At 40.8% G+C, this 17,658-nt stretch overlaps 1 protein-coding gene across 9 annotated transcripts in view; it reads right to left on the bottom strand.

Moving 5' to 3' along the window:
- Positions 1-17,658, bottom strand: part of LOC124044007 (unconventional myosin-Ib-like) — a 148,221-nt gene that overhangs the window by 63,062 nt on the left and 67,501 nt on the right. For all 9 annotated transcript variants that reach the window (XM_046363281.1, XM_046363283.1, XM_046363284.1 and 6 more), the window contains one exon: positions 6,491-6,585. In XM_046363281.1, coding sequence (XP_046219237.1) covers positions 6,491-6,585 — 95 coding nt within the window. The remainder of the gene's footprint in view (positions 1-6,490; positions 6,586-17,658) is intronic.

Here is a 17,658-nt window from a genome sequence, read left to right on the forward strand (position 1 = left end):
TTAGAAAAGAGGAACAGTACACCACAATGTTATGTGAAGTTGGCTTCTGATAGCTTTGGTAAGCGCTGTAACACAAAACCAACGAAGAAAATGAATAGAAGCTTTCAATTTAACTGATGTCAAGAGGAAGGGACAGGGTGTGATGGTGATATCATCATCACATATTAGGGAGCATGGATATTTTTTGCAGTTAATCTTAGCCTATAGAACACTTTCCAAGATTATAACATAGGTTAATACAAGTTGACAGCACAACATGGCAAAAGAGAAGAGGTATATTTAAAGAGTTGCCACCGTTTATATTGTTTTGTCTAACTTATATTTTATCGTCAGAGTTTTTAATTAGTCAGTCGCTTTGTCTTTACACTATTGTTTTGCCATGCCCGCAAGTACATCTGTGACTCGTTTCAGGAAACTAGGTATATGTCACACGTCACTACTTCACAGGAGAGGCATTTGAACGTAAACATTTTTGGGGGCAGAAATATCTTCTGGAACATGTGAACTTTTATGTGCATTAATAACAAACTTGTATTCCGTAAAAACAAATAAAATTGTTAAATTACGAGCCTAGTTGGCATATCCATGAAACTTCCCACAAGCCATGATTGGCTGAGATAATTGATGGGCTGGACATGCCAGGTGATGAGTTTGCATTTGTCTTTCATTTCGCACGCTTCTGTTTAAAACATGAGCTGCTCAGTATGTGTTGATAGTACTTTCTACCGCGCCCCTTTTGAAATGAATAGCGTTAGCCATCGAGAACTACAAAAGTTGATACTTTTCCACAACATTGGTACCCTGAATTTAGCAGGCGCTCTCGACAGATCAGTTGGAAAAATCTATTTGCTCCTTTCTACACACTCCACGGTCTGTGTTTAACCGGCCAAACAATGCTGGCCAAACAAGATGTAGCTACAAACAAAACAATGGTTCCAGTCTGACATGAAGCATTCACCCATGTATAAAAGTCTAGCTCCATTTTCAGATATTATAAGTTAAAGAATGTTGTCAGAAAGTTGTTTTCATTGCAAGATAAAGTGTACTGTTAGCTAGCAAACATTAGCTTGCTGGCTCATTAGCTAGCATTACGTGTATGATCTGTGTAGTAATATTATTCGATTCAGAAATCAATTTGCTTTCTTAGTTACAGCCTAATTTTAGTAGAGTAAAAAAATCAAATATAACTATTGTAAAATAGACAGTCCATGGAAATAGGCCTAAGCGGTGTAGTTCACTAGTTTGCTCCAATTGGGGGAGGGGTGGTAGGGTAATAAAGGAAATATATATATATATATTTATTTAAAAGAAATTACACATACGTATATGTATTTACAGTTGAAGTCTGAAGTTAACATACACCTGAGCCAAATACATTTAAACTCAGTTTCACAATTCCTAACATTTAATCCTAGTAAAAAATACCCTGTCTTAGGTCAGTTAGGATCACCACTTTATTTTAAGAATGTGAAAGGTCAGAAAATAAGTAGAGAGAATGATTTCTTTCAGCGTTTATTTCTTTCATCACATTCCCAGTGGGTCAGAAGTTGACATACACTCAATTAGTATTTGGTAGCTTGCCTTCCACAAGCTTCCCACAATAAGTTGGGTGAATTTTGGCCCATTCCTCCTGACAGAGCTGATGTAACTAAGTCAGGTTTGTAGGCATTCTTACTTACACACACTTTTTCAGTTCTGCCCACATATTTTCTATAGGATTGAGGTCAGGGCTTTGTGATGGCCACTCCAATACGCTGACTTTGTTGTCCTTAAGCCATTTTGCAACAACTTTGGAAGTATGCTTTGGGTCATTGTCCATTTGGAAGAACCATTTGCGACCAAGCTTTAACTTCCTGACTCATGTCTTGAGATGTTGCTTCAATATATCCACATAATTTTCCTTTCCTCGTGATACCATCTAGTTTGTGAAGTGCAACAGTCCCTCCTGCAGCAAAGCACCCCCACAACATGATGCTGCCACCCCCATGCTTCACGGTTGGGATGGTGTTCTTTTTCCCTCCAAACATAACGATGGCCATTATGGCCAAACAATTCTATTTTTGTTTCATCAGACTAGAGGACATTTCTCCAAAAAAGTAAGTCTTTGTCCTCATGTGCAGTTGCAAACCGTAGTCTGGCTTTTTTATGGAGGTTTTGGAGCAGTGGCTTCTTCCTTGCTGAGCGGCCTTTTGGGTTGTCGATGTAAGACCCGTTTTACTGTGGATATAGATACTTCTGTACCCGTTTCCTCCAGCATCTTCACAAGGTCCTTTACTGTTGTTCTGGGATTGGTTTGCACTTTTCACACCAAAGTATGTTCATCTCTAGGAGACAGAACACGTCTCCTTTCTGAGCGGTATGATGGCTGCGTGGTCCCATGGTGTTTATACTTGCGTACTATTATTATTATTTATTTATTTATTTCACCTTTATTTAACCAGGTAGGCTAGTTGAGAACAGGTTCTCATTTGCAACTGCGACCTGGCCAAGATAAAGCATAGCAGTGTGAACAGACAACACAGAGTTACACATGGAGTAAACAATTAACAAGTCAATAACACAGAGAAAAAAGGGGAGTCTATATACAATGTGTGCAAAAGGCATGAGGAGGTAGGCGAATAATTACAATATTGCAGATTAACACTGGAGTGATAAATGATCAGATGATCATGTACAGGTAGAGATATTGGTGTGCAAAAGAGCAGAAAAGTAAATAAATAAAAACTGTGGGGATGAGGTAGGTGAAAATGGGTGTGTTATTTACCAATAGATTATGTACAGCTGCAGCGATCGGTTAGCTGCTCAGCTAGCTGATGTTTGAAGTTGGTGAGGGAGATAAGTCTCCAACTTCAGCGATTTTTGCAAATCGTTCCTGTCACAGGCAGCAGAGTACTGGAACGAAAGGCGGCCGAATGAGGTGTTGGCTTTAGGGATGATCAATGAGATACAACTGCTGGAGCGCGTGCTACGGATGGGTGTTGCCATCGTGACCAGTGAGCTGAGATAAGGCGGAGCTTTGCCTAGCATGGCCTTGTAGATGACCTGAAGCCAGTGGGTCTGGCGACAAATATGTAGCAAGGGCCAGCCGACTAGAGCATACAAGTCGCAGTGGTGGGTAGTATAAGGTGCTTTAGTGACAAAACGGATGGCACTGTGATAGACTGCATCCAGTTTGCTGAGTAGAGTGTTGGAAGCAATTTTGTAGATGACGTCGCCAAAGTCGAGGATCGGTAGGATAGTCAGTTTTACTAGGGTAAGCTTGGCAGCGTGAGTGAAGGAGGCTTTGTTGCGGAATAGAAAGCCGATTCTTGATTTGACTTTCGATTGGAGATGTTTGATATGGGTCTGGAAGGAGAGTTTGCAGTCTAGCCAGACACCTAGGTACTATTACTTTAATATTGTTTGTACCGATGAATGTGGAACATTCAGGCATTTGGAAATTGGAAATGGCTCCCAAGGATGGACCAGACTTGTGGAGGTCTTGGCTGATTTCTTTTGATTTTCCCATGATGTCAAGCAAAGAGACACTGAGTTTGAAGGTAGGCCTTGAAATACATCCACAGGTACACCTCCAATTGACTCAAATGATGTCAATTAGCCTATTAGAAGCTTCTAAATCCATGACATCCTTTTTTGGAATTTTCCAAGCTGTTTAAAGGCACAGTCAATTTAGTGTATGTAAACGTCTGACCCACTGGAATTGTGATACAGTGAATTAAAAGTGAAATAATCTGTCTGTAAACAATTGTTGGGAAAACTACTTGTGTCATGCACAAAGTAGATGTCCTAACCGACTTGCCAAATCTAGAGTTTGTTAACAAGAAATTTGAAGTGGTTGAAATAGAGTTTTAATGACTCCAACCTAAGTGTATGTAAACTTCCGATTTCAACTGTATATGTGTATGTATTTATATGTGTGTGTGTATGTGTGCGTATATATATGTAATTTGCAAAATAAATATGGGGGGTTGGAAGTGATGAAGACTATCCATCTGCAGCATTCACGTGCCATTTTCTCAAAAGTGGGGTTACAAGTTTATCAACTTTCAAAGCGGAGTTACTTTCCCATTGTTCTTCAACTGCAGTGTATGATACCATTTTCTAACTCAGTGTCTACTTTTATCAAATGTTTAAAAAAACACAATTTCAAATTTTGCTGCATAAGACCGAATCGAGTCAGTCGGTCACATTTAACTTGCATCTGCAGTTTTGGGTACAAACCTGACTTAGGCTTTCCCAAAACAAATCCCAGTTTCAGGTCTGGTAGGCTGTAGGTTTAGCTAACTCTGACAAAATCCTACTGCTTTTTAAAATTTGATTTGATATCCTCTTGTCCTTGTGGCTACTGCTGCCTGCCTGCATGCCCCCATCATTGAGTTTCCCTCAGCTACACGTCTTAGTTCTACAGAATGTAATAGAATAGGCATTCCCAAACTGGGGGACACAACATTTTCAAACTGTCCATTTTGTAAGGCCCACATCCATAGAGACACATACCAGATCTACTGATAGTACTACACATACACCTGTTGACAACACAAGTTGTTCTGCTTCCACGAGCACACTCAATGCTAGCATCAGTAATTCTACATTTGTTGTTAGCCCAGCTAGCATGGACAATGACAGTTGTGAATCTGAAGCAGCCGAAAAGAGCTACTGCCCCCTACCCGGGAAAACACAGAACGTCGGACCATCGAAGTGGCAAAAATATTATAACTACATTGATTTGCGGTTCACCTATATTGAGAGCAGTGCCTTTCCTCAGCCACAGTGTGTTATATGCAAAAGTACTATCTCACAACTCGATGTGCAAGCAGTTGCTCCCACATGGGTACACTGCAGCATCCACCGAGAGGCTCTTGCTGCCAAGGGAATGTCTGACAGCTTGAAATACGTTTTGGACACTACAGTGAAAATGGTTAACTTTGATAAAGCAAGGCCCCAGAACTCTAGTGTATTTTTTTAATTACGCAATGATATGGGCAGAGACCATGTAACGCTTTTACAACATACAGAAGTGAGCTGGTTATCAAGGGGCAAATTATATATATATATTCAATGTGCGGGACAAAATTGAGGCTATGATTAAGAAGTTGTAGCTCTTCTCTTTCTGCATTAACAAGGGTGCCACACAGGTCTTTCCATTTGTATGATATCTTGTGTGCAAATGAACTCAAGCTTACAGTCAATGTCAAATATGATACAGCGAAGCACCGGAGTTGGGTGCGCAAGTACGTTTTGGGTACGCAGGTACTTTCCCAAAACGGATGACACAAACTGGATTTGTTATCCCTTTCATGCCCTGCCTCCAGTACACTTACCAATCAATATATGAACAAGAGGGCCTCATCAAAGCTGCAACAAGCATTTCTGTGAAAATGCAATTTAATCAGAAGCCACTGCCAAATTTCTGGATTGAGCTGTGTTCAGAGTATCCTGCCTCGGCAAATCGCGCTGTTAAGACACTGATGCCCTTTGAAACCACGTACCTTTGTGAGAGTGGATTCTTGGCCCTAACTAAATTCAGGCACAGACTGTGTGTGGAAAATTATTTAAGACAGACTCTCTCGAATACAATCCAACATTGCAGAGTTATGAGCATTATTTCAAGCACACCCTTCTCATTAACCTGTGGTGAGTTATTCACAATTTTCTATGAACAAATAAGGTTTTATATGTAAGATAGTTAAATAAAGAGCTAAATTATTGATTATTATTATTCTTGCCCTAGTCTTATAAGAGCTCTTTGTCACCTCCCAAAAACTAGAATTCTTGTGTTTAAAAAATATATTCTATAGTGTGTGTGTGTGGCAGGCTTACAATGATGGCAAAAAACAACATTTGAGAGTGCGCTGACCATGGTGCTAGAGGGGGTACGCAGATAGAGGTTGACAGTTTGAGGGGGTACGAGACCATGAAACGTTTGGAAACCACTGTTCTAGAACACTGCAAGCAGAACACAGCCCTTATCTAAAAGTCTCAAGACCACTTAAGTCCTGTGTTGTACATTCGAAAGAAGTGTTGATGTTATTTTGTAACAGTGTTACAATACAACAGTAGAATTGATGTACTGCAATGTTTTACTAATACGGTTGATTCCTCGCAAATGTGAGCTCATAAAATGATGGGCCTATTGTTTGTAGGCGACCTTGTGTGCACAAGAAGCTGCTGAGGGGAGAACAGCTGATAATGGACGGAATGAAACAAAATGGATTGACAAACACCTGGAAATCATGTGTTTCGTGTATTTGATACCATTCCACCGATTCCGTTCCAGTCATTAAAAAAAGCCCATTCTCCCCAATTAAGGTGCCACCAACCTCTTGTGCTTGTGTTGTACATTTAAGAACCCTCAATAGTGTTGCTTGTAAGTGTTGATTACCCACAATGTTAACCCCTTATAGTGCATGTTTGATGACATTAATGTAAGTGTTAACTCTCAATTAAATGGTGGGCCTATTGCAATTGTTTGGTAGAGGACTTGTCTCACCAGTCTTTCCAGCTCCACTCTCTCCTGTGATGAGGATACACTGGTCTTTATCCTGGTCCCTCAGAGAACGGTAGGCCTCATCTGCCAGGGCATAGCTGGAACACACAATAAGCACATCCACATTGACATACATTCATAGTCCAAACACATTGGATATTCAATTGTGTCCATCATTTCAAGGAAATTTCCGTAACATACACAACTCACCCATTCCCATACCATCTATCATTCAAGCGGTTCTATCTTATGTGACAGGCCAACTACATTGAAACTAATAGACTCAGAGTCTATTGACAGAATATTCATCTTTCTCCATAGCTCACTGGGTTGATATTAGTGCTGTCCCCGAATAAATAAAAAAAGTCAAAAGTCGTCTGTTATTATGAATGTGCAAAAATTGTTATCAGAGCGCATTCTGGAGAGAGATGTGCATTGTGCAGCCACAATCCCCCTAGTCTAGGACTGTACCACCCCGTGGCTTCTGCAATGGATTAGTCTCGGCCTCCGCAATGAATCAGTTCACAGAGATGGGTGCGAATAAGACAGGTGTCTTGTGTGCCAAAAAAAAATTCAAATAATTCTCTCCACACACACAGTAATCGGAAAGTATTCTGACACCTAGACTTTTACCGACGTTATAGCATCGTTCTATAATGGATTTTGTTTAATGTCCTCAATCTACACATAATACCCATAATGACAAAGCAAAAGCATGTTTTTAGAAATGTAAATATCACATTTACATTAGTATTCAGACCCTTTATTCAGTACTTTGTTGAAGCACTTTTGGCAGTGATTACAGCCTTGTGTCTTCTTGGGTATGACAGTAAAAGCTTGGCACACCTGTATTTGGGGAGTTTCTCCTGTTCTTCTCTGCAGATCCTCTCAAGCTGTCCGGTTGGATAGGGAGCATTTGCTGCACAGATATTTTCAGGTCTCTCCAGGGATGTTCGATTAGATTCAAGTCCAGGCTCTGGCTGGGTCACTCAAGGATATTCAGACTTGTCCTGAAACCACTACTGCGTTGTCTTGGCTGTGTGCTTAGGGTCATTGTCCTGTTGGAAGGTGAACCGTCGCCCCCAGTCTGAGGTCCCGAGCATTCTGGTGCAGGTTTTCATCAAGGATCTTTGTACTTTCTGCTCATTTCATCCTTCCCTCAATTCTGACTAGTCTCCCAGTCCCTGACACTGAAAAACATCCCCACAGCAAGATGCTGCCTCCACCATGTGTCACCATAGGGATTAGAGGTCGACCGATTAATCGGAATGGCCGATTAATTGGGGTCGATTTCAGGTTCATAACAATCGGAAATCAGTATTTTTGGGCGCAGATTTTTAAAAAATCATTATTTTTTATACCTTTATTTAACTAGGCAAGCCAGTTAAGAACACATTCTTATTTTCAATGACGGCCGAGGAACGGTGGGTTAACTGCGGTGGTTTAACTGCCTTGTTCAGGGGCAGAACGACAGATTTTCACCTCGTCAGCTCTGGGGATCCAATCTTGCAACCTTACAGTTAACTTGTCCAACGCAATTAACGACCTGCCTCTCTCTCGTTGCACTCCACAAGGAGACTGCCTGTTACACGAATGCAATAAGCCAAGTTAAGTTGCTAGCTAGCATTAAACTTATCTTAGAAAAAACAATCATAATCACTAGTTAACTACACGTGGTTGATGATATTAGATAGATATTATCTAGCGTGTCCCACATTGCATATAATCTGACTGAGCATACAAGTATCTGACTGAGCGGTGGTAGGCAGAAGCAGGTGCGTAAACATGAATTCAAACAGCACTGTCGTGCGTTTTGCCAGAAGCTGTTCGTTGTGCGTCAAGCATTGCGCTGTTTATAACTTCAAGCCTATCAACTCCCGAGATGAGGCTGGTGTAACCAAATGGCTAGTTAGTTAGCGCGCTAACTCGAGGGACAGAAGCTATATTGTTACACTGGCAATACTAAAGTGCCTATAAGAACATCCAATAGTCAAAGGTTAATGAAATACAACTGGTATAGAGGGAAATAGTCCTATAATTCCTATAATAACTACAACTTAAAACGTTTACCTGGGAATATTGAAGACTCATGTTAAAAGGAACCACCAGCTTTCATATGTTCTCATGTTCTGAGCAAGGAACTGAAACGTTAGCACATATTGCACTTTTACTTTCTTCTCCCACACTTTGATTTTGCATTATATAAACCAAATTGAACATGTTTCATTATTTACTTGAGGCTAAATTGATTTTATTGATGTATTATATTAAGTTAAAATAAGTGTTCATTCAGTATTGTTGTAATTGTCATTATTACAAATAAATACATTTAAAAAATAAAAATAAAATAGAAAAACGCGGCAGATTAAATAGGTATTGGCTTTTTTGGTCCTCCAAGAAATCGGTATCGGCGTTGAAAAATCATAATCGGTCAACCTCTAATAGGGATGGTGCCATGTTTCCTCCAGACGTGGCTCTTGGCATTCAGCTTTTTGAATAGCTTCTTCCATTTATGAACGATGGAAGCCACAGTGTTCTTGGGGACCTTCATTGCTGCAGAAATGTTGTTTTGGTACACTTATCCAGATCTGTGAGACGACACAATCCTGTCTCGGAGCTCTACGGACAATTCCTTTGAATTATTGGCTTGGTTTTTGCTCTGACATGCACGGTCAGCTGTGGGATCTTATATTGACAGGTGTGCGCCTTTCCAAATCATGTCCAATCAATTACATTTACCAAATTTACCACAGGTTGATTCCAAACATCAGCATTGACTTCACCTGAGCATGAATGTAGGTTGTTTGTCGTTGAACACTGACTGATAACTGAACGAAAGACCTCAGTTTATTATTTTTGTGAAGCTGACAGTGTTTTTGTAAATCTGGTTTTTATATACTCAGATTTGATTTATTTTGGATCCTGCGGCTCTGTTGGGCTTCGTTGCAGTGAGTGTTGCTGTCTGTCCCGGGATCCTGCCAGATTCCGCATAGGGGGAGAGACACGGATGCCAAGCTAGCCTAGCTGGCTCTGCAGAATCAAATGGGGGTCGCTATTGAACATTTCCAGTTCTGCAGGAGCTGTGTTTACTTTGCTTTGTTCCCGGGACAATGTGGACTTGTGGACGGTGCTGACTTTCAATGTTGCAACTGCTTGCTTGCAGAGGACTACAGGGGTGAAGTGGCTACTCTTAGCAAGCAGGTAGCAAACCTACACAAGCTACTGGGGAATCCATGCCCGCCTACTTTTCCTTCCACCCCAGTAGCCGGACGTAGCTCTGGTCTGGTGGAATTGTTGCCGCCGTGTTGGCTCTCCACAGCATGCTCAGCAGCGATCCATCCCTGAAGGGGTCTCCCCCTTCCCTGGAGAATGGAGCTGTTCTCAACCTAATCAACCAGCCGCTGAGATAAGTCACTCGCCGAGGAAGACGACCCCTGGCAACGGGTTCTCCTTGGAGATGTTAAGCCCGGACCAGACACAGACCAGGACCGCCCTAGATCAAGAGGTTCCGGCGCCGCCTTCCTTAGGGGCTTCCCATTCGAGATTGGATCCGGAGGTACCCGCGTCTTCGTCCTCTGTTCTGTCTCCCTCGCCAGTGGGGTTCAGGTCTTCGGAGCTCCCACCCTCATCAGACGGAGGCTGCTTGAGTCTCCGGCCCATTCAACATCAACCGGCTGTCATCATCGGCAGCGCTATCGTGAGAAACATCTCGGTTCCCAAGGCAAAAACCCTGTTCTACACATGAGCACAGGACATCACAAGCCTGCTTCAGACTGTTCTACCACAGATGCTGGGAGCGGACACTGTCGTAGTCCACGTGGGGTCAAACGACTGGTTTTGAAGTACTGATTTTAGCATTAAAAGACTAACAATAACAGCCAAAAATGTCAGGTCCAGTACTTCGTTGGGCTGCGGGTGTGAAAGATTCAGCAGGCTACTGGCATTCCACATCTGGATAAAACAATGTAGCTCTGCTGGAATCACTTTTATAGGTTATCTCTGACACCTTCTGGAAACAGAAGATACTTTACAGGAATGACGGAGTCATTCCAAATCATCTTGATGTGCGTGGACAGAGTCCAGGAGCCAAGGCTGTGTTGAAACAATGACTTGTCAATGACCCAAGAACAGCTCAGTTAATCCCTACTGTTGTGACAATGAGTAGTCACAATGCTGCTTCAAATGTACATTATCCTAGGGGCGTTGGCAGGAAGTAACTTAACTTGTCCCCCTAATTACCTCTGTTGATCCTACAGCTATTGTATGCAGTAATCATGAGCCTATAAACCAGAGTTACACTGTTAGCACTGAGGCGGTGTGCTCTAGTAGGGAGACCACTGTGTGCAGCTCACCCTGACTATCAGCTCCAATATAAATAACATGACAAAGTCTACTGATAAGCTTCCCAGTAGCATTAAAAACAATCAAGCAACCCAGAAAAGAGCTACAAATGATCCCGTATTAACATATGCAGCCTGAGAAACAAGGTCCATGAAGTCAATAACTTGCTTGTAACAGATGATATTCATATGCTGTCTATCTCTGAAACTCACTTAGATAATACCTTTGATGATACAGTGGTAGCAAATCATGGTTATAACATCTACCGAAAAGAAAAACGCCAACAGGGGTGGTGTTGCGGTCTATATTCAGAACCACATTCCTGTAGAGCTTAGAGACGATCTCATGTTAAATACTGTTGAAGTAATATGGCTACAGGTTAATTTGCCTCACCCTAAGACCATTCTTGTGGGAAGCTGCTATAGACCAAGTGCTAACAGTCAGTATCTGGATAATGTGTGAAATGCTTGATAATGTATTTGATATCAACAGAGAAGTATATTTTCTGCGTGATTTAAATATCGACTGGCTCTCATCAAGTTGCCCACGTGAGAAAAAATGTCAGGTTCAGGTTGTCAGTCAACCTACAAGAGTATTTACAAACAGCACAGGAATTCAATCAGCAACATGTATTGATCATATCTTTACTGCAGGAATGGTTTAAAGCAGTATCCAAATCCATAGGATGTAGTGATCACAATATAGTAGCCATATCTAGGAAAACCATAGTTCCAAAGGCTGCACTAATATAGTGCATAAGAGGTCATACAATAAGTTTTGTAGTGATTCATATGTTGATGATGCCAAGAATATTTGCTGGTCTGTGGTGTGTAATGAGAAGAAACCAGACGCTGCACTTGACACATTTATTAAATAGCTTATTCCAGTTACTAATAAGCACGCACCCATTAAGAAAATGGCAAACTATTCAATCCCGTTGGATTGATGAGGAATTGAAAAATTGTATGGTTGAGAAGGATGAGGCAAAAGGTAATGCAAATAAGTCTGGCAGCCCAACTGACTGGTAAAGTTAAGTCAAGCAAGTTAAGAAATCATGTGACTAAACTAAATGAAAATAAACTATACAATGAGAAATGTTATAAAGAAGGATTGTAAAAATGCTTTGGAGCACCTTAAATTACATTTTGGGGGAAAAAACAAACTCGGCTCCATCATTTTTTGAATCAGATGGCTCATTCATCACAAAACACACTGATATTGCCAACTACTTGAATTCCTTTTTCCATTGGTAAGATAAGCAAACTTGGGTATGATTGTTGTCTATCAACAATGACAAGCCACCGGGGTCTGACAATCTGTATGGATAATTACTGAGGATAATAGCGGACGATACTGCCACATCTTCAATTTAAGCCTACTAGAAAGTGTGTGCCCTCAGGCCTAGAGGGAAGCTAGTCATTCTGCTACCCAAAATAATAAAGCCCCCTTTACTTGCTCAAATAGCAGACCAATCAGCCTGTTACCAACCCTTCGTAAACTTCTGGAAATAATTGTGTTTGAGCAGATACAATGCTATTTCACATTAAACAAATTGACAGACTTTCAGCACGCTTACAGGGAAGGACACTCAACAAGCACAGCACTTACACAAATGACTGATTGGCTGAGAGAAAGTGATGATAAAATGATTGGGGGGCTGTCTTAAACTTCAGTGCAGCTTTTGACATTAAAAGAAGCCTCTAACATAATGCAGGTAGAATCAGGAATTCCCCAGGGTAGCTGTTTAGGCCCCTTACTTTTTCAATCTTTACTAACGACAGGCCACTGAGTAAAGCCAGAGTGTCTAAGTATGCAGATGACTCAACACTATACAAATCAGCTACTACCAGCAACTGAAATTACTGCAACACTTAACAAAGAGCTGCAGTTATTTTCATAATGGGTAACAAGGAATAAGTTAGTCCTAAATAACAAACAATTGTATTTGGGACAAATCATTCACTAAACCGAAATAAATCATGTGGAAATTGAGTAAGTTGAGGTGACCAAACTGCTTGGAGTAACCCTGGATTGTAAACTGTCATGGTCAAAACATATTGATACAACAGTAGCAAAGATGTGGAGAAGTCTGTCCATAATAAAGCGCTGCTCTGACTATCAACAAGGCAGGTCCTACAGGCCCTAGTTTTGTCGCAGCTAGACTACTGCTCAGTAGTGTGGTCAGGTGCCACAAATAGGGACTTATGAAAATTGCAGTTGGCTTAGAACAGGACAGCATGGCTGGCCCTTAAAAGTACACAGAGATCTAACATTAATGACATGCGTGTCAATCTCTCATGACTCAAAGTGGAAGAGGGATTGACATCATCACTACTGGTCTTTGTAAGATGTGTTGACAAGCTGAATGTACCAAGCTGTCTGTTGAAAATTCTTGCACACAGCTCGGACATCCATGCATACCCCACAAGACATGCCTGCAGAGGTCTCTTCACAGTCCCCAAGTCCAGAACAGACTATGGGAAGAGCACAGTACTCCATAGAGCCATGACAACATGGAACTCTGTTCCACATCAGGTAACTGATGCAAGCTGTAGATTCAGATAAAAAAAAGGTAAAAATACACCTTATGGAACAAGGACTGAAGAGACACACACAAAGGTATAGACATATGCATTGTGATATTGCTGTATGCTAGTATTAAACATTTTGTATTGGAGATATGTAGTGGTATGTAGTATATGTAGATATCTATATGGAGATATGTCGTATATTATATGATGTACTGTTTTCTCTTTTGTTTATTATGTAATGTAAGTGCTTTAATATGTTTGGACCCCAGGAAGAGTAGCTGCCGCCTTGGCATCAGCTAATGGGGATCCCTAATAAATACAAATACAATCAATTTGTATAAACATCAAGGATGATCAATGGAAACAGGATGCACTGGAGCTCAATTTCGAGTCTCGCAGCAAAGGGTGTACATATGTTTTTTTGTTTTTACCTTTAACTAGGCAAGCCAGTTAAAAACACATTCGTACTTACAATGATGGCCTAGGAACAATAGGTTAACTGCCTTGTTCAGGGGCAGAATGACAGATTGTTACCTTGTCAGCTCGGGGATTCGATCTAGCAACCTTTCAGTTACTGGCCCAATGCTCTAACCACTTGGCTACCTGCCGCCCCTATACTTCTGCAAATAAGTTAATGTTCTTTCTTTTTAATATATTATCAAAAATCTCCAAAAACCTGTTTTCACTTTTTCATTATGGGGTATTGTTGTGAAGATTGATTAGGATTTTTTTTATTTAATTAATTGTAGAATAAGGCTGTAATGTAACAAATTGTGGAAAAGGGGAAGGGATCTGAATACTTTCTGAATGCACTGTATATATTTGCTACTGCTCGACCCCCCAAAAAATCTTGTTCAACCAACAGCCTATCAACCAAACAATCGACCAGTCAAATAATTGAGTTCAATAGAGATATATTGAGTTGATATAGGGATAATAGGGCAGACAGTAAATATTTAGATGACTGACAAACTGTTGGGCCAGGCCGTATACTTACTAAGCAATAGTGCTGAGCGATTAGTGCTTGAGGCTGGTTCGGTTTGGGTTAGATTATAATCACGGTTTTAGATTGATAATTTACTTAAACATTAAATACACTATGCATTATGCGGGTTGAATGCTGTAACTACACAGAATGAAACAGTCCCATGATAGTAGTGACTGCCCATTACTGCTTATAACTTATTACCCATAATTTATTCACATTACTTTAATAAAATATTTTAGTTGTAGTCTATATTACATTTTTTATTTGATGACTATTATTTCATTCCAAGTCATCTCATGACTATAGAGCTGCTGCCTATGCTGTCTGACAAAAATCACTATTTTAGTAGTTCTTCAAAGTATATAAGGCATACTTTTATGACTGCTGAATGCCAACTATCGATCATGTATTTTCAGGGGCAGATACCTCCCGAAGCTACTGCACTCCATTCCTCAATCATGCATTATTCTGTCTCTTTTCGTAGCAGGAGTAAAAGAAACACCGACTGGACAAGTAGGCAGGAGTTTTCTGCGCTAAACTATGTGGGATATTGGCCTGTTGGAAAATACAACTCCTAACTAAAATCGCACAGGTCGGGGTTGATCTCCAGAGAAATTGCAATTCAAATAATTGAACCGATGTTGGTCAATTAGTTGTTACAAAAAAAATATAAAATCAAAATGTCAGTTAATCGCTCAACACTACTAATCACTGTCACGTTGCATCCTAGATCTAGGTCTGAATCTAGGTCGCATCGGCAGATTTGTTTGGGCTCCCGAGTGGCGTAGCGGTCTACGGCACTGCATCTCTGTGCAAGAGGCGTGCGTCACTGCAGTCCCTGGTTCGAATCCAGGCTGCATCACATCCGGCCGTGATTGCCCATAGGGCAGCACACAATTGGCCCAGTGTTGTCTGGGTTTGGCTGTCATTGTAAATAAGAATTTGTTCTTAACTGACTTGCCTAGTTAAATAAAGGTTAAATAAATTAAAAAATGATAATCATCATCATGTGGATGCATTGGTTCACTTTGCTGTGGTATTGGCACTGCTGTATTGACCTGGTTACATTTAGCCAATTTGCTGTGCTATGTTATCAGCAGTGTCCAACTGATAACAATGCATTTCCAGCAGGATCAACTAGACTAAACTGATTGAAAAACAAAGATCTTCTGTGAGTGAAATGCTGGATGCTTTGATCTGAAGCCAGTGGCAAGTGTGTGGAAAATGGATAAGGCGCCAAGCATGACATTTTGATTATCTTTGTTCAATGAGAGCAATCTTATTGAGCAGACAAAGTTGAGTGGAAATCAGTCACAGCTGCAAGCTTCCATTGAGAGGCAATGAAACTTGAACGATGCATTTTGCATTAGCATAACTGATATTACCGTAACTATCAAAAACAAGTGAATGGTGGTCAAAATAAATAAATGAGGTAAAATGAACCCCAGCCATACATTCCAGGACGTTTACACAATGGGAAAGTGAGACAGTATAGCAGACTAACTGGATTCCCCTTAACAATGCTGGGATTGTCATTGTCCTGCTCTGATGGTTAAATATCAAGTGTGTGTGTGTGTGTGTGTGTGTGTGTATGGTGGGGGGGGGGGTGGAGACATTTAGAGGTGGCAAAGCCTGCATAACTGTACAGCTTTGAGGATGGCTGACTGGGTGTTGCGGGAAAAACTAAAGGGGTCGTGGCTGAAGTGCAAACCGATATTCAATTTTTTTTATTGGTTTAAATTAGGTTTAGGGTTATGGGTTTGGTTAAGTTAAGGGTCAGTTATAGATTATGGCAAGTCAAAGGGCTGCTTGTCAGAAATGTCCCCTTAGTCTCTTTCAGGTGTTGCGGTGGTCTATACTTTGGAAGGGACACAACCACATGGTGTAGAAGCAGCCACCCTATTGAGTGAGGCCATAGTTCTTTATGGATCACACTTGGCACCCAAACAGTCATCTATTCTACAGTTCAGTTATAGTAGTGTTCCAAACTCTCCCAAACTAGCCCACCAGACTCCAAATTAGCCCTGCTAGGTCTACCAGCTCCCATTTTCCTCTCCGTGTGTACTTTTCTACATTCATTACTCAGGAATTTTCCAGAGCCACCACTAATAATAGCTCTGATTGTGGAGGAACTGTTGCATGTAGTTTCCTTTTTGCGCGATTCCCTAAACACCCCCATCCATTGTAAGAAAATATGGCAAATGGTTTCTTGTTAAAAAAAAGGCAAGGTAAGCGAACTCTGGCTGACATGCCTTTGTAGATGCCACCTAGGTAGGTCTGCTCTCCAAAATGACAAACTGAGCCTGAGGAGATTCATGGTTCAAACTACCAGGCCATATAGTTGATGCCAGATGTTTTATAGTCTGCATTCATTCCTGGTCCCAATAGGCTGTCTATGATATAGAATACTAATCATATGATCTATGGTCCCCTTGAAATGTCACTAATAAAATGGTTACATTGACAGCCATATGAAACCAGAACACTGCGGGAGGTAATTTTGCAGGAATGTAGGCATCAAAAATAGCCGTTTTCCCAAATGTCTAATTTTAGTGGCACGTCCTGACCTCATTCCTCACCCACCCGAGGGGGACTGTGGATATTCACTAGTTTTAACAATGTGAGTAATGTTATTAATTAAGTATTCACATGCCACTTCAGACCACAGACTGTCTGAGCTTCAGATGCACGCAAGCTCTTTCACACACACACACCACAAATCAGAGCCTCAGACCCACAGCATTTCTAAATACTTTACATTCAGGAAATAATGTAGGCTTACATGCTGTATATTATATTACATAATGTAGGCTTACAATGATTTAGGAGATTGGGGATTATTGTTTTTGTATTTATGATCAGATATACAGTATAACATGCGTATGTAACAGGGATCATTGTGGAAAGCAACATAGCTTATATGATCACAAGAATCTGAACCATTGCGGAGACCCTGATATGCTTTGTGCACTGATTGACTTGACTGCTAGTCCAGCAGACAGCCGTGAAGAGGAGGAGAGAGGCAGAGGAATGTACACCAGGCAACAGTTAAAAGCTGACGACACTGCATCCTGCCTGGATGGCTATTAGCGATCTGGGTTCCACACCATCACATACAATGCCTTCAGAAAATATTCACACCCCTTGATTTTTTCAACATTTTGTGCTACAGCCTGAATATAAAATGGATTAAATTGAGATGTGTCACTGCCCTACACACATAATACCCCATAATGTAAAAGTGGAACTATGTTTTTATTTTTTTTATTTTACAAAATTAATAAAAATTTAAAGCTGAAACGAGTCAATAA

Source organism: Oncorhynchus gorbuscha, linkage group LG09 (assembly GCF_021184085.1).
Source record: "Oncorhynchus gorbuscha isolate QuinsamMale2020 ecotype Even-year linkage group LG09, OgorEven_v1.0, whole genome shotgun sequence".
NCBI lineage: Eukaryota > Metazoa > Chordata > Actinopteri > Salmoniformes > Salmonidae > Oncorhynchus > Oncorhynchus gorbuscha.